This window comes from Chaetodon auriga, chromosome 6 (genome assembly GCF_051107435.1).
Source record: "Chaetodon auriga isolate fChaAug3 chromosome 6, fChaAug3.hap1, whole genome shotgun sequence".
NCBI lineage: Eukaryota > Metazoa > Chordata > Actinopteri > Chaetodontiformes > Chaetodontidae > Chaetodon > Chaetodon auriga.
Genome location: NC_135079.1, coordinates 12,506,179 through 12,527,933, shown reverse-complemented (window position 1 = coordinate 12,527,933; position 21,755 = coordinate 12,506,179). Strand labels below are relative to the sequence as shown.

Below are 21,755 nucleotides of genomic sequence, written 5' to 3'. Positions count from 1 at the left end.
CCTATTTTCTAGGTGTTTAATAGAATGTGCTGTTTTTTACTTAAATACTGTCCAATAGCTATTTCATTTTATTTATTTTCAAATGTACCTTTCTGTTAGTTTGTACCATTCTTCATCTTTGTGTTCAGAATCTCTCTGTAATCATTCTCCATTCTATTGTATCTGCTCGTCTTTAGGAGGTGTTGATGATGTTGGACAACTACGTGCGGGATTTCAAAGCTCTCATAGACTGGATCCAGCTTCAGGAGAAATTGGAGAAAACAGATGCCCAGAACAGGTTTCTCCCCCCTCCCTCCTTTTCTTTATCTCTCATTCTCATTCACTCTGCTTTTCAATTTCTCCCTGAGGTGAAACTGGAAGTGCGGCTGTCTGGTCCTGGCTTTGAGTCACAAACAGAATGGATCAATAACCTTGGCTTTAATTCAAAGAGATCCATGAGTTTATTGGCTTCTCTTTAACACAGTGACCACTGCAACTGTAAATTGACTAAGAAATGAAATTCCCAGTGCTGCCTCCCAATTTGTTCATTTAAAGCGTACTGTTAATCAATAAGACAACCTGAAACTTGTACACGCTCCATTTATTGCATAAATTGCTCCAAGTGAATCAGCCGTTTAACTAATTTGCCGAAGTGTGAGCCAAGTGTGTGTGTGATTGTGTGCGTGTTTCCCAACTAGTGAATGTAATTCACCACTTTCACTTTGTTCAGGCCCACATCTTTAGCCTGGGAGGTACGCAAGATGTCTCCGGGACGTCATGTGATGCCGAGCACCTCAGCAGACAGAATGGTTCCCTCTCCAGGGGCACGTCGCACCCGCAACTTTGGGTAACCTTTGTCTTACTGTCATTATGTCTCGTCATGCTTTCAGAGCGGTGTGCAGCACCACAGCCCCATCTTTCCCGCATCACAATTAGCCATTTATTTTTGTTTTAAAGATCAACACAACATTTATTCAATTAAAATCGTATCATAAGGCATCCTGTTATTAAGCAATCAGTATTTTAAATGATGCACTATGCCTGTTTTTAAAGGGGTTGGAAAATGCAGACTAGGTTATCTGGCAATGCGGTCATTGATTTCTGATGGTGAAGCATTTGTTTAATGCAATTTGTTGAGTCTCTCACTCTTTGGCCACAGAATTGGTGGAAGGTGTAGATGAAAGTGTCAGTTAAAGACTGCTGAAGCATCGGTTCAATATGTGCACTGCTCTGTAATCGGATGCTGCAGGAAATGGATATTGATCATGACGGAGGCCTGTTGTCCAATACAGTCCCATGCTATCTCAGAGTGGAGAGTGCAGCGGTGTTAGATAGGCACTGTCTTCAGACTCCTGAAGCGTCTGTGACAGGCAGGACTAGAGGAGCTGCTCAGAGATTAGATGCTAAGGGATAATAAAATTGAAAATCCTACCTGTCGGCAGTAAAGGCTTCATTGTACAGGTGCACATTTGTTTGCTCTCATGCATGATACGTATGTTTGTCCTATTCAGTGGTCCCCCAGCTACACTGGCTGCAGCCCGGTTCTCCCACACAGGCCCCAGCTGGGCAGACCGAGTGAAGTGCACACAGTCTATCCCTAGCTCCAGTCAGCCGACCGCCTTCCCGGTAGAAAAACTGGGTAAGAAATCTCCTGCACAGAGTCAGAACGTACTTTGTGAAAATGTGGTTCCTTGGAGAGCACAGTAACGCATCTTCCTCTCCTTGAGTGATTCAGTACCTCATGTGCTCTCCAGGTAAAAAAGATGCTGAGGGCTGGGAGACCGTCCAGCGAGGACGTACTGCCAAACCTCGCTCTGCTACAATAGTTGCCAAGGTCAGTCCTGTCTTGGCGAGTGTCACCCCAAAACAGGTCAGCGCCAAGTGTGACCACTCACATCAGCCGCCTCAGGAACAACAACAACAGCAGCAGCAACAGCAGCAACAGCAGCAGCAGCAGCAGCAACAGCAGCAGCAGCAACAACAACAACAACAACAACAGCAACAACAGCAACAGCTCCGTCCTGAGTGTCCCCCGGACCAGGACGTGACCAATACGGACACTGAGCAGCAAGTCCCTGCCGAGCCTGACCCCCTAGAGAAGGTTGGATGTCCAGTGAATGGGCACGTGATGGAGGTACTGAGGTTCAGTACCTTGTGACGTCTTTTTCCCTGAGCAGTCCCTGCATATCAATTATTCACAAGGAGCAGAGTAACACTAGATCATTGTATCAACCACATTTGTTTTTGTTTTGAGCTCCATGGTATTCATAGACAGACTGTCCAGACAGGCATATCAACTTTAAGGCGATTGATTGTACACTGACATTTCAGAGGCAGAAAACCCATTTTCATTCCCATGAAATAAATACTCTGTCGATGCCTCAAGACACACGTGGTAAGAGTGTGCTATAGCCATCGCTTGATTTTGAAATACAAATCAGTATTTCCAATCTATCAGCTTGTTTTGATCATAATTGGATGTTCAGGGCATGTTAGTACCAGCTTTCCTGCATGATTTGTGTTTTTAGCTAGTGTATGTGTTGAGTAATGACTGGTTTTATTTCTTTTTGTTTTTTGAATTGCTCCCATGAATTGCTTGAAATATGCATGTCTTTAAATTTGGTTTGCGTGTTTTTGTGTGTGCCTGTTGGTGCAGCCCCCAGCAGAGAGTGTGCAAGACTCAGGGCAGCGTGTCGACGCACACTGTGAAGATGCGCCTCCCCCCATTGCAGCTCTTACCCCATCCCAAGCCCCAGAGCCCACCCTGTCCTCAGCCACTGTCCCACCAACAGACATTACTTTATCAGTCCCAGACCCTGCTCTGGCCCGCTCTGCATCCCCAGACCTTCCCCAGACGGATGGGCTCAGTGCACTGTTGGCCTTGGGGGACAGTGGGGCTGAGGGGGGCGCGTCGCAGGGCATGGCCACATCTGCTCCAGGACAGGCTGAGACTCCCATGGCAGCGGTGAAACTGGAGAGTGTGCTGGACCCCACAGAGCTTTCTACTGTGAGTGCTGAGAGATGGAGGAGCAGAGGGAGGGAAGGGTGGGGGTTGGGGGGGGGGCAGGGATCCCTAAGGGTCCTTCACCGCCTAAACAAAGTCAATCTTAAGAAACCTCCAGACCAAATGTGCAGGCAAGACTGCATAGCTCTGTGCAGTGTTGTTATAGCACCGTTCACTGTGAAGAATAGCTGTGAGTAGATGACTTTTGTACTTGAGCAAGTGCTCCAAGGGTGTTGCCCAAAACAAGTCTCTCAACTTTTTTAGTGGTTTTTGGCCACTTTTAAAATTCTGTGGAAAAAAAAACGAAAAGAAATAACGCTGCGGAAACTTTACTGAGTTTCCAATTTGTATTCAACCCAGTGTCAGATCTTATGAAAACATTGTCTGCCCACATCAGGTGTTGTCACTATTATTAAGCATCATGGGGTGTGTAAACACAGAGCTCCATACACTTAATCAAGGGTGACTACACCTCTAAGTGGGATACTGTCAGATTTTGGCAGGTGGTGAGTGAAAACATGTGGATAAAACTTCAGCTCAAATCTGCAGTGAAGGCTATTTGGCCTCAAATTTAACACCACTGTAGTCATTGACCTCGTCCAGGCGATACTTGTGTTCTTAAGATTTAGAACTTTTTAACCTTCCCATACATACGTCATGTGAAAGACTTTCTGCGCTGGAGCAAACTGAGTCATTGTCTTATTGCCATGTCATGAAAATCCATAAACTGCCAAAAAACTTAAAAGGTTGAAGTAAAATGTTTACTGTAGGAAAGCCATCAGTTGCCTCCTTCCACCATCTCTCCATCCTCACAGTAAATGTGACCTGCATGACTCTTGAATGCCTCCTCACTTGTGATTCTTGTGATGATTGTGTGGTACAAACTGTGATTGGGTTGATATGGTGTTCCCTTCAGTCTTTGGATCGTGCACCCAAGTACAAATCAGGCCAACCTCACAGAAGCTGAAATGTATTCTTACAGGTGCTTCATATTAAGTACTTTTGTTCAGTTGGGATTATTTACCTCATTTCTGTTTTTGAATGTTTCGTCAACATAATTGACATAAAAACGGGCAAAGGTATTAGAAGCACCTCTGCGGAGGAGGAAAACAGTTTCACAAATATATACATAACGATGGCTGAGTTCTATTCAAGTGTCCTGGTAATCCATGAGAGTGAGCCTGCATGCACAGTACCAGGACCCTGAAATGGAAACCGCTAAATGGAATTCAGCCATCATTAATTTTAACCCGTCAAAATGATGTCCATGAAAAAGGCCTATTATAAGACAATAACGGGTTTCTGTTTTTCTGGTTCCTCAGTGCTTGTTTGCATGAACTCAACATTTATGAAGTGTGAAATGCTGCATGTGTGAAGCGCTATCTATGCTGCCATGTGTTCAGCCCCAGTCCATGGCAGAGGTCCTGGCCAAGAAAGAGGAGCTTGCCGACCGACTGGAGAAGGCCAACGAGGAGGCCATTGCAAGTGCCATCGCTGAGGAAGAGCAGCTGACCAGAGAGATTCAGGCCGAGAACAATGACCTGGAAACTGACAATGAAAATGACTTCTCTGTAAGATTCATCATGCTCATTTATACTGCAACTGTTACGCACCACCTGTTTGAAAGCAAGTTTGGATTTTACCTCATTGTATGTTCTACTTTAATCTTTAACACAGGCTGCCATTGGTAATGGAGGTTGTGGAGTCAATATGGATTGGAGCGACATGCTGGCAGATTATGACGGTACGGAGGTCAACATCTAAATGAAAACTCTTGTTTTTGTAATGGTAAACATTACATTGAAGCCTGTTTGTTTTCCTTGCTTGTCTCTCTTGTAGCTCGTGAGCCATGGCGACAGAGTACCTCATGGGGAGACATAGTAGAAGAGGAACCTGCTCGGCCTCCGGGACATGGGATCCACATGCACGAGAAATTGTCCTCACCGTCACGCAAAAGGTGCCACACATTTTCTCTTTGCAGTGGTTAGTTGAGCACATAAGCCTTTTTTACAACTGCCTGCCTTGTTTATTTGTAACACACATTGGCAGTATCCACACAGTGCAATCAGTTTTTCTACTTGTTCTTGAACAGCACTTCAGTCTACCGATTTCCCCTCACCTTATTTTGACAAGGATTTAACCCCCCAGCCTGAGAGTCACCAGCCCACTTACGAAGTCTGACCTCTTTCTTTTTAGGTTGCCACCCAGAACATCAGAACAGGCCCCTGTGCCTGTTAGAGTATTTAACTGCTTGGGGCATTGATGATAAGGTGAAACAGAAAGAGATGAGTGATTTGTTTCCATGTTTTTGACAGAACCATCGCAGAGTCAAAGAAGAAACATGAGGAGAAACAGCTGAAGGCGCAGCAGCTGAGGGACAAACTCCGTGAGGAAAAGACGCTTAAACTGCAGAAGCTCTTGGAAAGGGTGAGTGAGCAGTAAAGCCGCAATGTTGACGGAAAGCACCCCGAAGAAACTCTGCGCAAGCTAAGCCCAGCCTGGCTCATAACGAGAGGTTTTGTCAGCACACTGCCTGATACAATCACTAAATATTATAACCCCCTCCAGTTGCATCCAGGCCAGCTGGCCGCAGACAGTCGTGAGAGAGACCCCTGGCCAAAATCAACAGCCTTTCATGAAGTTTGTTTTTGTTCCCAGACCATGGCAAGATGAGTGAGTCCTAGAATAAATCAGGATTAACCACATAAATACATGAAGTGGTGTGTATTTGCATTAATCCCCATGTGGACACACTGGAAGGGAAGCAACTGATAGATTAAGAATTCATTGTCTGCGTTGTCCTGGAGAATATGCATGTTACTCTCCTCCTTTACACTTTCATCCACTCCTGCTTGTCATTCTTCACTCTCTGCAGGAGAAGGAGGTGAGGAAATGGAAGGAGGAGTTGTTGGAGCAGCGTCGGAGGATGATGGAGGAAAGGCTGTTACATGCAGAGTTTAAGCGAGAGCTGCAGCTCCAGGCAATTGTGAAGAAGGCCCAAGAGGAAGAGGCCAAGGTAGAGGAGGGAATCTCCTGAAAAGCAGTGACCATATGCGTATGACTGCTGAGGATTTATCTGAATTGAGTGGGACATTTGCAGTCATACTTTTTCCACTTTAAATGTTGAATTACATTCGTGAACACACAATGTTAATTTATGGTTTGTTCATTGATTTGTGTATATGTGTTTGCTTTTTTTCTTTTTTCAACACATATTTTATGGCCTGTCTGCTATTAATATCCTTGTTTATGAGTGTATCTGTCTGCCCAGGTGAACGAAATCGCATTCATCAACACTCTGGAAGCCCAAAACAAGAGGCATGACGCCCTGGCCAAATTAAATGAGTATGAGCAACGCCTTAACGAGCTGCAGGAGGATAGACAGAGGAGACAGGAGGAGAAGCAGGCCAGAGATGAGGCTGTGCAGGTGCAACAGAAACCAATGCTTGATTCATGTGTAATCTTTCTAGCTATATTTTTCACATTCAGTAGTATCTTCAATCTCTACTACTCTCCTCCCGCTGTAGGAGCGTAAACGGGCCCTGGAAGCAGAGCGGCAGGCACGGGTGGAGGAGCTGCTGATTCGAAGAAAGGAGCAGGAGGCTCGTATAGAGCAGCAGAGGCAGGAAAAAGAGAAAGCTAGAGAAGATGCAGCGCGGGAAAGGGCCAGGTATGTGGACCCAGATCCCTTTAGTATGAATGTACAGTGTGTATACACAGGTGGCTGCTCCGATCCTCCTTTGATTTCACACTGCTTTTCTATGTCCTGTCTGAAGAGACCGAGAGGAGCGTCTGGCTGCTCTTAGTGCTGCTCAACAGGAGGCCATGGAGGAGCTGCAGAAGAAGATTCAGATGAAGGTAAGTTTATACCGTGCCACCTTGCGTCTCCATCAGACACCATACAGCAATTCTCGGTTTCCCATATGACCCCTGGTTTCTGGTTTCCTCCGCAGCATGATGAGAGCAGCCGTAGGCATATGGAGCAAATCGAGCAGAGGAAAGAGAAGGCTGCTGAGCTCAGCAGTGGTCGACACGCTAACACAGACTACGCCCCCAAACTGACACCGTACGAGCGCAAGAAGCAGTGCTCTCTGTGCGGCGTTGTGGTATGTACAGATTAATCCCGTCAGTCTCCGGGCTTGTTGATGTCCATTAGCGTCCCTGACTTACATACACGATGTTGAATCAAACAATACAACTTCCATGGCCCCTATTGTAGACAGATGGGATGCTATAAAGTCTTTATTACTTTCAAAAGGGCTTAAATTGTTCTCCAACCTTTCAATTAGTTATTCTCCTCTCCTGAACTAGTGTGTGTGTGGCTTTTGTACACATGGGCACAAAAGACAGATGCTGCAGCAGAACAGCTGTGGGCAACTTTTCTATGTTATTTGGCATGCTTTGTGTTCATAAAAGAGTCAGATTGGAAGGTGATTGAGAGGATTTTTGGAAGAGGGCACATTTAAATGAGGATTTAACTGCATTGATTAAACATGGGCTCTTAAACAGATTTATGACTGGGCATGATTGTTTTCCAAGTGTCAGGCAACAAATCCACATGCAGACACATTTATCTCTGACGGACCGGCTACCATGGCAACAAGGGGGGGGACACCTTGAGCCTTCAAACCAGCATCAGATAAAGAGGAGGGTCAGGGGGTGAAAGAGGGAATCTTGTTAAAATGCCGGATGACCTTGGCCAGCATCTGACACCAGAGATCATGGATTGGTCAGGAGCAAGCACTTAATTTAATGACATTAAACACAAACCATTCTAAATGGGCTTGTTTCCAGAGATAGGGGAACAGTGTTGCTTCCAGGACACCTGCCTTTTGTTGTGGTCATATCTCAGACCTGCGTTTACATCTGTGACAGACATCTATGAGTCCACAGCTGTCCTCAAAGTGGCATTTGGCAACTTTGACTGAATTTCATTGTTGGACAAGCAAATTATGCATATTTAAAAGATTTTGTAAATAATATATATAAATCTAACATAAGAAAAATTGACAATGTGAAACAAATCTAGTTTAAAACATTCAAAAACTGACTTGGATTATCAACAGAATGTGAAGAAATACCAGTTTTGATGTTATGTCAAAACCATCTGTGCTAACCAGCAAGCCCACCCTGCCCCGTAATACCACTCTGTGCCTCAAGAGGCAATAGTGAGTCACTGTGTCATCCAGCAACAGTCCAACAGTACCCAGGTGGTTGTCTTGCCATGTTTGGCTCCTGTAGTGGCAATGCAAACATCAACACACTCCTCCAGTGCGCCGAGCTCCCAGCACAGGCAAAGTTTACTGCTAGCTGCTTGGCTAAATGAGCCAACTAGCTATCAGGCAGCTGCAGTTACTCTGATGATATGCTGAGTATGAATTTGGTAGGGGGCCACTTCTTATATACGTCACCTTTTTAGTTGAAAACATCCAAAAATGAATGTCTATATTGTGCTGCAGTGATATCTTCTAAAGTTAGCATGCTAACTAGCTAGCCCCAGGCCGTCCTGTCATGTAATACAATTTTATACCAAACAAAGTAAACCTCAACCAAAACCGTCTTGTCTTTCTACTGTTCCAACAATCACAAACTCTGGTTTGGTTCTCAGAGTTGGATGTGAAAACATTACAGCTCTAGACAGTCCACACTGATGATGACAGAAGCTTCCCCTCACTCCTCTCTTGGTGCACGGCTCTCTTGTCGTGGCCTGCCATGTCTTCATCTTCCCCAGAGTCAGAGTCAGAGTCCTAGTCAGAGCCACAGTAAATATTCAGTGGGAGGCCCAGTTCCATTCCCCATGGTGTAAACACCGACAATCCCCCGGTGCACCATACTCTCTGTCGCAGCAGACTAGCAGGCCACTAGCTGCACTGCTGAGCTAACTAGTGGTCAGCAACTAGTAGCTACAGCCAAAGTTCTCTAGTCTGGTGATATGCTGCCCCCTATTTGTTTGGAGTGACTTTCAAGAGGTGGCCAATTCTTACACATGATACCTTGAAGTATTAAAATCGTAAGAGTGTTAAAGTGTTGATTCTTTCATTCACCTGTGCTCTCGTTCTGTAAGCTCATTAAAAAAAGGTAATACAATGAAATATAACCGTAAAGGCATTTTATCAGTATCAGCAAATTACGCATGATAAGACTTATGCAAGAAATCCCATTTCCTTTCCTTAGTACTTACTTGAAACTGAGGTTTAGTGGAGGCAGGTCATGTCCCATTGACAAGCCCATGTGGTATACCGTTTCACCAGGGTCCCACGGGGGCTCTGTTGACCTTTTCCTGCCTCTGTCTCCATTGTGTCCGCAGCGGTGACCTCTGACCACTGTGTTTGTGTTTGTAGATCACCTCAGAGGTGCACCTGTTCAGCCACACCAAGGGCAAGAGACACCAACAGGCTGTGCGAGACAGTAGCAGCATCCAAGGACGGGAGCTCTCTGACGAGGAAGTGGTGCGTATCACACACACACACACACACACACACACCCTGCAAGGAACAAACATCCACTCATCCTGTTGGAGAAAACTGCCCTACTGCTGCTTGTGGCATGTAAAGAGACAAAGAGACACCGTGGTTGCCTTTTATGACATGGTCATTATTATTGTTTATGCGTCCCTGTATATACTGCCACGGCTCTGTTGCTGGCTTTGTGAGATTACAAATGGGCCTTGAAATGTACACAGTTAGGGCTCAGTGCTTCAGTGGAGGGGTGACATCACCCCCGTGTCTCCAGGCTGTTTGTGTCATGGAACGCCTTTCCATGGGAAGCAGCTCGTTAATGCAAGATAACCTCTCAGGCTGCAATATGAGATTGGCTTTTCAGCGGTGCTCATTGTGAAGCTGACAACTGTTGGTGCTATACGCAGCACCTTTGGCCCCGGCAGCTCCTTCATTCAAGGCTTTTTTTTTTTTTTTTTTTTTTTTTTTTTTTCAGTGGGAAATAATTGATACCCCCACCCCACCCCCTTCCTCTAAATCATTTCCTGTCCAAATGAAGGTCATTCTTTTAGTTTGACAGTATGATAAACAATACAAGCAGTAGAGAGAAGCTTTTCACCAATACAGTACAATAAAGAGTTCATATATGAGCAATACTTCATATACATTTGCAGTGTGTATCCCTCCGTAAGACTTCACGTTGAGGCTTTACTGTTAGCCCATTTTGCATATTGTCAATACTAATCAGTCAAAGCTTAAGTTGCTGAACTCCGATTCTGCATCCAGCTAAATCTATATCTTGTACTTGAGGTATTTCATTGCTGGATTGTGCCATTAGTCATTGCAGTATCCCTAACAGATGATGTTTAGATGGCCAGAACTACTTTTTTCTAAAGTCTACGTCTGGAGACTTTGTTTAGATAAATTCATGTGGCCCCCTGTTATTTATATCAAAGCTCATTTTGGTGTCCACTATTTAATTCTTAGCACTGCCAACAATTTTCCAGACTGCAGCTCCATAACTCTTCCTGCAATGAAAGATTTTTAATTAAAGTGAAGATAGTTGATTCAACTGTGCAGAGGTCACTCCATAGTTTTTCAGCGGAAGCGGGCTGCAAATGCCCTGTGCCTTCATATTTAGTCATTTTCTCTCATTCTGAAAGCAAATTACATTGAAAATACAATGATTATCAACAGGGTAGGGTTGATATATGGGGAGAGAGCTTGAGATCGCAATCACTCCTGTTACTCACCATCTGTCCTTGTATAATATGATGCAGGTAATAGCCAATGCCCGTGGCTTCTGACTTGATTTACTGATCACCTTTAGACACGGCAGCTCAACAAAACTGGTGGCTTCTCTGAGGAAAGACGTTTCTTGGCAAGCACAGCCAGTAGAGGGATCACCAGGCTGCAGAGGGTATCAGAGCCTGCACTGAATAGTCCTAAAGGTCTTGTAGTTAAAGCTGCACTGATAGCCACAAATTGAGAACCGTGATGAAACATCCAGACTGCCAGCTGAGGAGAGCCTCTCCCTCTCCACACTGTTATGAGATTTGATCTCTCGTCTAGTTATAGCAATGAAGCGCTCTGTTGAGAGATCCGATGAATAGTTTTCAGGGGGTTCTTTTTGTCTGTGTTGCTTTTCCCCTGCTTAAATGTCACTGGTAGGATGCAGTTCACTGCAAAAATGTCATGTAAACCACTGTAGTGACGGTAACTGTATCCAGTGTAGTATCATATCTTACCTAGTAGCCAACATGAAATACAGCTGTTAGTTTCACGCCAAATGGAAAGCCTACCTCTCAGGCCATTGTATGTGACAAAAGAGGCCCTGGATGAACATATTCCATAGGATCTATATTTGCTTTTGCCTTTCCCTGACTCAAACAGACCTACAGCAGTTCTAAAAACCGGCTGAGATGTTTAGGGGGTATCGTATTCCTGGCAATCTGTGATATTGTGCAGTAGCAATGCCCTTAGGCCAGCGTCTTTGCTGCTTTGTTACACTGGTTCAGTGGTAGACACCTGTCTGTCATCAAGTCTCATTGTCTCAAACACTCAAAGTCTGCTCTACTTCTAGTCAGACTAGCCTCCTAGCAAGAGGAAATGGGATGTAATCATTATATATTAATTTGCCAAAGGATCATTGTCTGTGTGTCAGCATTATGCTCCATTTGACAGCTTAATATTTCAGGTACCCTTTTAAATTACCAGTGTGATTTTGCAAAGATGTTTTGGATACGTCACTGAGACGATTCCATTAAGTGAGTGGCTAGTGCACTGGATAGCCTCTCAGAGAGATTACTGAACCGCTGCCTCCCTGAGTGAGGGACAGCTACGGTCATGAGTCACGACTGACCTGTAGTCTCACGGAATGGAGGGCAGAGGTGTGTGCATAAAAATACAGACACGTGTCCCTCCTTGGAAATGTGCTACTCTCACTGACAGTGCCCTTTTTATTTCCAAAGTTATCATCATCTCTTCATTTCAATTTTACTCTTGATACTTTTAGTCTGTGGAAAAACACTCAAATTATCCTTAATCTCAACCAGATTTGTAAGTTAACTACTTTAACATCAAAGCTCATGAAAATATTGCTTGAAATTGTCCGTATATTTTCTGTAACATTGAATATTCATTACCAAATATGCAACAATCACCTTCAAAAAACATTGTTGCATATTATTTATCAAGGCTTTAACCCAAAACCTCAGCAAATTGGCATCATTAGGGCCATGTTGGTGTGGTATAACATCTGATTTTACAACCCCAAAACTGTCATCACATTTTTATGAAATCTTGCAAGAGCTTGATTTGGTGCACACAAAAATATATGACATCACCTTTTCCCAGTGGAGTCCTGCCCACTTGAAAACTCACTGAAGAAAACATAGACAAAACAAAAGACACAGAAAATCAATTCTGTGGAATAGCGAAACTCTTCTAACTTGTAGTCATTACTCATAGAAACAAGTTTCCAGGGCCATAAAACCAACATGGTTTATATTCAGTCACTAGTTTTGTGGCACCAATTCACTCTAGCACGCTTTTGTCTGCCTAAGAACACCTGTTTTTCCAACGACCCCAAGTGAAAACCTCTATTCAAGCAGCAGGTGCTCTGACAACACTTGTGACCAAAGGGTAGAGCATCCCACACACAGGTTAGCTCGACTGCTGAATGGAAAGCCTTTATCTGCGAGGCCATCCTATCCTCTGGGGTGCTGGATGACAGCATAATTGGGTAATTGGTTTCTTGCACATGCATCATGTTGTTGAAATTGGGTTACATTCCCTCGTCTCCTGGTGGAAATATCAGAATCATCTGACAGGGCCAGACAGGAGGCAACACCTCCAGCCTTTTAGCATGTCCACAGGCGGGTGCCTTCAAAAGGCTGTAGAGTATTGGAGGTAATTACAGGACACAGTGGTGTTACTGAGACGCGTAGATCTGCATGTCACACAATATACGTAGTGACACATCTTCAGTGTTTAATCTCTACTTGGAGACATTTAACAAGGATTATATTTGCTGTTGTATTTCCACCCTAATTTGGGTTAAAATTACTGTTGCAGTGCAAATTCTTACAGAAAAGAAGACAACACTTCTTTATGACTTATAGTGTACAATAGACACCATTTTTATCCTTTACTTAAAACTGATTGTAACAATGCTCCATTACAAGTAAAAGTTCTGCATTCAGAGTTTTACTCAAGTAAAAGTACAAAGGATATACTGAAAGTATCAAAATTGAAATGCAGATGGCCTTAACATAGATTGTCTGAATATAAATTTAGATATTCATCAAGATAAATATAATAAATGAACTTAATTTGGAAAAATGCCTAAATATTCCATCAGAAAAACATATGTAAGATAGTATTTTTTTAATGTATTGTTAGATTTTTATTGAGCTTTGACGAGGGTAAGGCTTCATTCTGTAGTATTTTTCAGGGATTGGTACAGTACTTGTGTAAAAGTGTTTATTTACTTTCCGCAGCTGATTTGTGAGCTTGTTTTGCCTCCAAAAAAAGACGCAGTAGCTATTTTAGAAGCTTGCTAAATGTAATGGTACAAAACCTAGCCAGCGATGTCTGTCATGTATTGATTTTGTCTACTCTAGGAGCATCTTTCCTTGAAGAAATACATTGTGGATATTGTGACGGACAGCTCAGTGTCCTCTGAGAGCATGAAGGATGGAGAAGAGAGACAGAAGGCTCGGAAGAAGGCAAAGAAGCTCCGCGCCAGGATGAACTCCAGGTAACACATCCATTTTCTCTCTCTGTCTGTCTCTCTCTCTCTCTCTCTCTATGTTTCTCCCTCTCCATCCTCTTACAGGCACAGAGGACAAGACTGTGCCAGGACTTTTTTATGAGTGACAAGGAGATGGAAAGCAGATGTTATGTGCATCCTGGCTGTCCACAAGGTAACACTGATGAGCTTAATTTACGACCACTTTCTGTGATTGGGCAGCAAAACTGCAAATCGATCTGCAGGGCCGCGGCTTTCACCTGTAAAGAGCTTTCCTCCAAATTGCTGCCATGGCATTGCCAAATCTTAAGCTCTCCTCAGTGTACAGGATGTATGTTAAAGTATGTATGAGCCATGCCTATTTTTCTTCTTCTGAGTTATTGATTTTTAAATGAAGTATCAAAGAAAATCAATAGTAATCAACAAATAGGAGGCAGAGCTGCTGTGTGTCAGAGCCTGGGCCCGAGCTCAATCAGTTTAACTGGCTGTCATAACGGGGGGGTGAAAGACACGCCGTGTTGACAGTACTCACAGCAAGATGTTATTCATGCAGATTATTGGATGTATTCCACTCTGAGCAGGATGACATTAATATCTGAGATGTACACTCAGTCATTCTTTTTAGTCTTGAAAGAGGCTAAAAGCAAGATATGGCTTCTATCACTCTCCAGTCAGTGGCTGAAGAATAAAAATAAAAATATTGCGTATTTATATTGTTTTTAACAGTCTATGGGAGCAGCATGCAACAGTGATTTTGTTCTTCAGGAGAGAGAGCTTCTCCTGACTCGAGGGGAATCGTTCAGTTGCCGTTGAGTTTGAAAGAGACTGAAGTAAAAGATTTTATAAAATAACCTCTGTAGCATTGTCACCGGCCTTCATGCCGCTCTCTACGGTTTACTATTTTCACGCACATTCGTAACTTTGACTGTGACGCACCAGGGAAAAAAAAAAAAACACAACAGAAAGGCAAACTTATCTTCTGGAATGAACACAGTGCTGATGCACACCTCTGCAAGAAGACAGAAAAATACCAACTTGATGATGCTGCTGTGGCTCAAGAAGCAGGTCATGCAGGAATCACAGGCTCAGTGGTTCGATCCCTGACTGCTTTGTCGACATGCTTGAATGTCTTTGAGCGAGGTGCTGAACCCCAAATTGCCCCCAATGGCCAGGCGCCTTATGTGAGTGTGTGGGTGAATAAGGCATTGTAAAATGGCTTTGTCCCCCTCAGGTTGAAAAGTGCAATATAAGTGCAGTCCATTTACCATTTACGGTATAATGGAGGGTGTGTTGATAATGTGGCCTCAAATGTTGAACATAAGTAATCCAATTTATACAGCTCGTATATGATTTTGAATTCTCAGGTTATACAGTACACATACAGTATGTTGCTGTACACTGGGTCAGTGTATTCATCAACACAATGACCAGTATTTCCCTCCTCTGTTGTCTCCACGTAAAGAACTTCTAACATGCCCCCATGAGTATTTTAGTAGATACTTTCCTCCAACCCATATACATTGTATTAAAAATTAGAATATTAGTTTGCATGAAAAATAGTTCTTAGGATGCAATGGATGCACAAAGGGACACCAAAATGTATGAAAATTAGCAGCTTTTTTTCCTCCCCTGATTTTAATATCTCCCTCTCCAAATATGCAGAGAAAGCAAGTAACTTTCAAAAAATAAAGTATATTTGAAAGATTTATAAATGGGTTTAAATTATGGCATTTATGATTTATAAACCGGTATGAAATCGTCATTTGCATAAGGCTGGTTTCTGTTCGCCTACAATCAATCATTTTATTCTGTTAATTGCATTGTTTTGCACAATTAGGAAGAGAAATTGGTGAGAGGAGCAGAGTTGGTGAGAAGCCCAGTCTTGATGACCTCTTGGGAACATCTTTCACACTTTAGCACCACTCTCACAAAAGATTTAAGCCAATTTAAGTCCAGCAATGGCAGAGAAAATGTCTTCCCTCGTGTCACAGAGGTCAATGTCCTTCTGTGAGTGTAGGCAGACTTAATGATCCTAATACAACCTCCAACCTCTTATCATAAATGACCTACAGATATGACCCTGAGTGAGATTTCACAAAGGAGAATTCATAGTTATTATACTTTCCAGGAGGAGCCACGGCCTGAAAACCACGTCCCACTTTGCTACAGTGCTTTATTCTCAGTGCTGCTGTTTTTGGCTTTGTGAGGCTCAGCGGTACCGAGAAAGTGACAACATGATCTGTCTCTGTTCACCGTCACTCCTGCGCCAGCCCTGCGGAGACTAGCACTCAAAGGCAGCAGGCTTTCAGAGGTCATAAATAACACAGAGCCCCAGTAAACATAAAGGTGAGCCGCTTCACCACCGGGTGGAAATGAACCGTTTTATTGGAACACCGTATGGTGTCCGTAAAACGTGAGTGGTTCTCACTAGACTTTTCACCAGGCCGACATGCAGCCCTGTTCTGTCATAAAGCAGTGCACACAAATTTTAACCCACAGGTTTTTTCGGGGGGTTTTTTTGTGGCTTGGCTAACATTCTCTAATAAGTGTTTTGGGAAGGAAAATATGCTGTTAAAATTTTATGTAAGGAGGCTGTCAGTTAGTGTCAGGATGAGTCCTGAACTTGGAACCGAAGTCTCCCCTTACACTCAGATATGAGGCGCTTGCCTGTAGCCGGTTCCTTGTGGTTCGCTCAGCAGGGAACAGAGTGGCCTGTGTGTTGTGGTGTGTGTGTGTGTGTTTGTGGACTTATACAAAGACACTCCTGTATGGAGTATAGATTACAGTATGAGGTGGTAAGCATGGCTCTAGCTCATTTTAGCCAGTCTACTGCCTGAGATTAAGGGGAAAATGTCCCGCTTGTGAATTAATCTCCATTCTTAACTCTGCGCATACAAGCAAATGGGATTTAAGTACACTGAGTTATTGATGTATTAGTCTATTTTTAGGTGTGTGTGTAGGTTAATAATCCTCTTTATTGCTGTTGAACTGATGTCTGGCTTCCTTTTCTACGTCTGTGTTGTGCACACTGTAGTCTTGGTTTGAATGTGTGCTGCACTGGAAACTAGTGTGTCTACTAGTATAAGGAACTGAGATCTGTTGTTATAACCTGCTTATAATCTTACACTATAGATTCGCGCTGTCTCTCTTATTGCTGATCACTGATATATTTATAGCCCATTTAACACCAGCTGCTTCTGACAATAATGAATTGCTTGGCAATTGCTCCCTGTTCAGTCTGGTTAGATGTAAATCTTTCAGCAATTAATATTGAAATATCATGAATGGCAAGTAGGGTGGATATAGTTCAGGGCCTTCTGAAAGCAAGTCTGTGCTACTCATTCATCCTTCTCACAGGACATGGACAATGACTATATCTACAATTAATACTGAAGAGCGGCACAAACATGTTGTTATACCCGCTCACAACTGAGTCTATTGACACAGTCATCTAATGCATTAAGAGTGTCCTTTTTCTCTTTATTTTGATAGTATGGCTGATCTTGTAGACTGCTTGTTTAGGTTTTACCTTAATATTGAGTGAGTTGTCGGTCGCTGTTAGATGACTGCCCTTGAATACAAGAGATTGTGAAAAGAGGACGAGGCTTCGGTTGGTCCTTGTCCAGCCTGCCGGGACAAATCCACCTGTTGTCTTCCAGGAAGTGTTTGATCCTATCAGTGTTGTGATGGATAACCGGAAGGCGCTCTGTCTGACTCTGATCAATAGTTACTTATCATGTCTGGGAATGCCTGATTGGCAGAATCTCCCACCCGGTTTCACACACACACACACACACACACACACACAAAACCACACTCTCAGTCTGGCTGCTGGAGTAATGCCACCAGTCCTCTAATGACCATGACCTTTAAGGAGGTCACACATTCAAAACACTGGCTGCATTGCCTGTAACCCTCATTAACTGTTTATTTGACAATGAGTGAAGTGAAGAACTTGAGCCTCCCTTGTTAAAAAATGGGAGGCAGATTTAAAGCTAGAAGTTAAGTCTTCATGATAATAGCCGATGGCAGCAAAACACCCGTCCCCTCAGAGCCGGTGTCTGATTATTTTAAGCCAAGTTAGCGAATGGCTGACGGGCCAAATAAACAAACGCGGCTTGAACTTTTTCCTCTCTCTCTTCACACTTTCATCTGTTGTGTTCTTTACTGAGAGGCCAAACTATTTTTTTTTCCTGAGATTCAAAGACTTTTTCCTATTTCTCCCTCTGCAGAGCAAAGGAATATGAGACATCAATGGAGGCAAAGACACAGGTCCCTGACTCCCCATATAAGGCCAAGTGAGTGTTTTCCTGTTTTTTCATAATTTGAGGTTTCATGGTTTTCTTTTAATTTTAATGCTTTATTCTAATGCCAGAGGCGAAGGTGACATGTTTAAGCTGCTTGTTTTGTCTGACAACCCGAGAAATAAGAGTTATTTGCATAAAAAATGACTCAAACAATTAATTGATTATCAAAATTGTTTATTCTTTTGTTACTAATACTTGATTAGTCGTTTCAGCTTTTCTATGGTGCATAGAAGTTGGCTGAGGTAGCATGGAAACATGAATGAAGAGCTGGTATTTGTAAAGACATTTGTGCTAACTGTGAGTTCGTGCATGTTCAGGTTGCAGCGCCTGGTGAAGGACCTGTTGAAGCAGCTGCAGGGACAAGACAGCGGTCAGTGGGCCAACAACAAAGTGTCTGGTCTGGACCGAACTCTGGGAGAGATCTCTCGCATCTTAGAGAAACAGGTAGCAACACGTGGATCACACAGACACAGCAGACAATGTGATAGACAGCGTGAGATTATTATGTTAACATATTGGTTGTATGTTAAATATCAAGTTGTTTTTATGCACTTAAATGCTTACTTTTCTTTAATGTAGATGTGTATTACAGTAGTTTGAAGTTGCAAATACTGGGGCCATCCTTTTTGGTGCATTATGTGCTGGTCTGCAGGGAACGTCCTGCTTCGTCTTGTCTGAAGAGACTGCAGCAGTGCAGGGCTTGTGCCAGCCCTTTGGCATGTCTCCTCAGTGATGAGTTGTGTTTGGCTGTGTCTCCCTGTGTCTCACCCTTCCAGTGTAGAGTATCACTTACCCCAAACCAACTTGCCTTTGGTTATTGGCTAATGAAGACCAGATTAACCGTGTTTTCATTGTGCACATGGTACCAATAGAGGAGCTTCCTAGCACGAGAGCGAGCATTGTCTCCTGTCTGTGCGGCTTGCTCGACTCAGATGTCACTGGTTTAGACAATAGTAAATTGGATTTCCAGATGAAATGCCATTGATGCACGAGGCTTTATTGAACAAAGCCCAGCAAATATGACGTTTTTTTTTAGAGATTCTGCTTTTTTCTTACACTTCTTTACAGCTGTATAAATATATATCATTATCAGATATAATGGCAGACATTTATAACTATGGTAACTATGGTTGATTTGAAACATCTGTCCCAGAGGTTTTGTTGCATGACTTTTTTTTTTTTTATAACAGTAAAACTCGCATCAATTTGAGGAGGAATTAAAACACATGCCACCATGTTTATGATGAGGAGAATATACAGCCCACTTCCTGTAATGAGGCATAAATTTCCTGCCAAGTTGTGGTTCAAGCCATCGTAACATCCCACTGTGCATGCCTCTGGGCGTGAGGGTAGAGAGATTATGGTGTCCCATCAGCGACGAGGAGGACGGCTGGAGAGGCTATTATTGAATTTCCCTGGGGACGCAAAGAAAGAGGTGGCTGAGGTGGGTGGCGCAGTGTCCTGTAAGGAGAGAGGAGGAGACCAGTGTGATGTGAGTAGCTCACAAGCTGTCACTACATGAGGGCTCCTCCCCTCAGCGCTGCATAGTCCCAGTGGGAGGTCAGAGGTCAGTGGGCCACTGGAGATGTGTTCCACAGTGGTGTTGCTGGCAGGGAGGCAGATCAAGCCTCTGTCTGGGTGCTTTTCTTTGTCTTTAACCTCAGTTTAAAAGCACTTTTTTTTAAACTGTTTTGTCAGGTTCTGCTTCACCAGCTTCTTACAGAAACATTCACCCAAAGCTGAATGGAGCAATGTGATTGGCCAGTGAGGCAGCCTGGGGAGCACTTGGCTCTCTAATCCCTGGACAAAGTCAAATAAATAGAGTCTCCGTCAGCATGGCTGTCTGGCCCCTGAGTCACATCAAGTCGGGACCGTTTAGATTATTTGACCTAACAAGCATCTCTCATGTCATTGACTCACCTAGAAATTTGTTTTTCTCCCCCATATCTGATTCAGTCTCCACTTTCTCTGCTAATTCCTTAGACAACACCCGACACTCCCTCTCCTGCACTGCTGTTTGGGCCCACCCCAACCCCCCACTCCTCCCCTGTTTTCTAGGCTACGTCTAGTCTCTGACCCCAGTATGTTTCTCCCTCTGTGGCCTCTAATGGTTTATTTTGCGTCAAACCTGATTTTTTTCTTTTCCCTGATTGAGAATAGCTAGTTTCCCAAAGTCTTTTCTTATTATTAAGCATGTATGTTTATATATTGCCTAAAGTGTTTACCGCTGCTTTCAGTTAAAGCTTGTCTAAAAAAGAGCAACATGTATGACAGGTAAGGAGCAGTCAGGAGCATGGTGCTCTCAGAGGACTACATTTTCATTGCTGTCAGAGCCTGGCTGGGCCAACCCGTGGGACTGGTGGGAGTTGTATCTGGGGACATTTGTTGGCGGGAGGGCAAGAGTGGCAGGATAATAAAATGTCTTGCTTGGGCCTCCAGCAGACTGACAGATACAGCCCAGATTAGTTGTGTCAGACCTTTGCCAAGACGGCAAAATAAGGCGCATGCTGTTCAGTTCAGTTTAGAAATTTTCCATCGTAATGATGGAGAAGTGCTTCCACCACTCTTGAATTAAAATGTTTTACTCAGTGGTTTTAAGAAAACTTAAAAATATGGAAAGTTACAAAACCTGATGGTAATTTTAAGATGATTCATCACTGAAGTCTTTACCAAAGACTTTACCAAACGTTTGTAAGTTGGACATTGTAAATTTGCAAGCTTCTAGCAACAACGTATATATAAAAAACAAATGTTTGACAGAGTACACAGTATGAGGACATTCCTTTGGCCACTGTAATGAGCGTTTGTCGTCATTTTAGTTTTTTTTTTAGATGAGATATCGATCAAATTAATAATACATATTGACAGAATACATATTCAAATATTTTGTCAATAAAATAACTGATAGTTTCAGCCCTAAAATTATCACATTTTCTGTTAGACTAAGCCATTTTGAGCATTTTTATCCGAGACCTGAATATTGTTATCTCGGAGGCTGCCATTAGTTGTCAACTAATCAGATGTTTCATTGAAAAATAAATAAATAAATAAATGAATAAAAACTTTAATTGAAAATGGAAATCGTCTGACTCTCTAATGTCATTGTTTTTTTCTCATTCTAAACTGTCATTTATTCCCAAGCAACCTCATTTTTGTTTCCTCGCCACAAGACCAATAGGGAGTGAAATGGTTCGAAGTTTCTTTGTGTATTAGTTACAACTAGAGGCTGTCTGTGGTTTCTGTGGCAGGTTTGATTTTGCACCACATTGGCCTTTTGATTAATCTCGGTTCATTTTATAGAATAAACACTGTTTGTAGAATTACCCATTTCCATATTCGCCCCACACTCACACGCTCTACTAAATCATGTGCCATTATGTCTCGTAAACACACAAGTTTATACTCGACCTTAGAATGTTTACTCCAGCAGCCTTGTTGTGGTTTGCAGTCGACTCGGCCCACGGACGTTTGTTTACCGCTCTAAAGCTTTTCTGTAAGGCTGTGTAATGATGAAATCCATTTGAGGAGAGGGTGATCTGTCATACTCGTCTTTGTCATTGTTGGGTTTTATTTGTGATGGAGAGAAATCATGACTTGAAGGTATGGATCAAAGTTGAAGCCAGTCCTTAATGAACTCTGCCAGTTGTTGTCCATCTGTTGGCGGGGCAGGACGACTGAGGCTGTGCCCTCCTCTCCGCTTTAATTAAAGTGTCTGGTAGGAGGAGACTACAAAGTGCAATCTGGCTGGTCTGCTGGTCTGCCGACGGTGTTGCAGG

The 21,755-nt window shown here is 43.2% G+C and overlaps 1 protein-coding gene across 5 annotated transcripts in view; it reads left to right on the top strand.

Moving 5' to 3' along the window:
- scaper (S-phase cyclin A-associated protein in the ER) overlaps positions 1 to 21,755 on the top strand; it is a 57,801-nt gene that overhangs the window by 8,422 nt on the left and 27,624 nt on the right. For 3 of the 5 annotated variants that reach the window (XM_076733990.1, XM_076733991.1, XM_076733992.1), the window contains exons 5-21: positions 177 to 277; positions 710 to 826; positions 1,491 to 1,618; positions 1,734 to 2,113; positions 4,387 to 4,554; positions 4,661 to 4,727; positions 4,823 to 4,940; positions 5,299 to 5,410; positions 5,859 to 5,999; positions 6,255 to 6,410; positions 6,511 to 6,653; positions 6,760 to 6,841; positions 6,937 to 7,089; positions 9,325 to 9,432; positions 13,545 to 13,681; positions 17,905 to 17,970; positions 18,297 to 18,423. In XM_076733990.1, coding sequence (XP_076590105.1) covers positions 177 to 277; positions 710 to 826; positions 1,491 to 1,618; positions 1,734 to 2,113; positions 4,387 to 4,554; positions 4,661 to 4,727; positions 4,823 to 4,940; positions 5,299 to 5,410; positions 5,859 to 5,999; positions 6,255 to 6,410; positions 6,511 to 6,653; positions 6,760 to 6,841; positions 6,937 to 7,089; positions 9,325 to 9,432; positions 13,545 to 13,681; positions 17,905 to 17,970; positions 18,297 to 18,423 — 2,304 coding nt within the window. Of the gene's footprint in view, positions 1 to 176; positions 278 to 709; positions 827 to 1,490; positions 1,619 to 1,733; positions 2,114 to 2,635; positions 2,987 to 4,386; positions 4,555 to 4,660; positions 4,728 to 4,822; positions 4,941 to 5,298; positions 5,411 to 5,858; positions 6,000 to 6,254; positions 6,411 to 6,510; positions 6,654 to 6,759; positions 6,842 to 6,936; positions 7,090 to 9,324; positions 9,433 to 13,544; positions 13,682 to 17,904; positions 17,971 to 18,296; positions 18,424 to 21,755 lie in introns of all 5 variants that reach the window. The other 2 variants (XM_076733988.1, XM_076733989.1) reach the window with 1 other exon arrangement.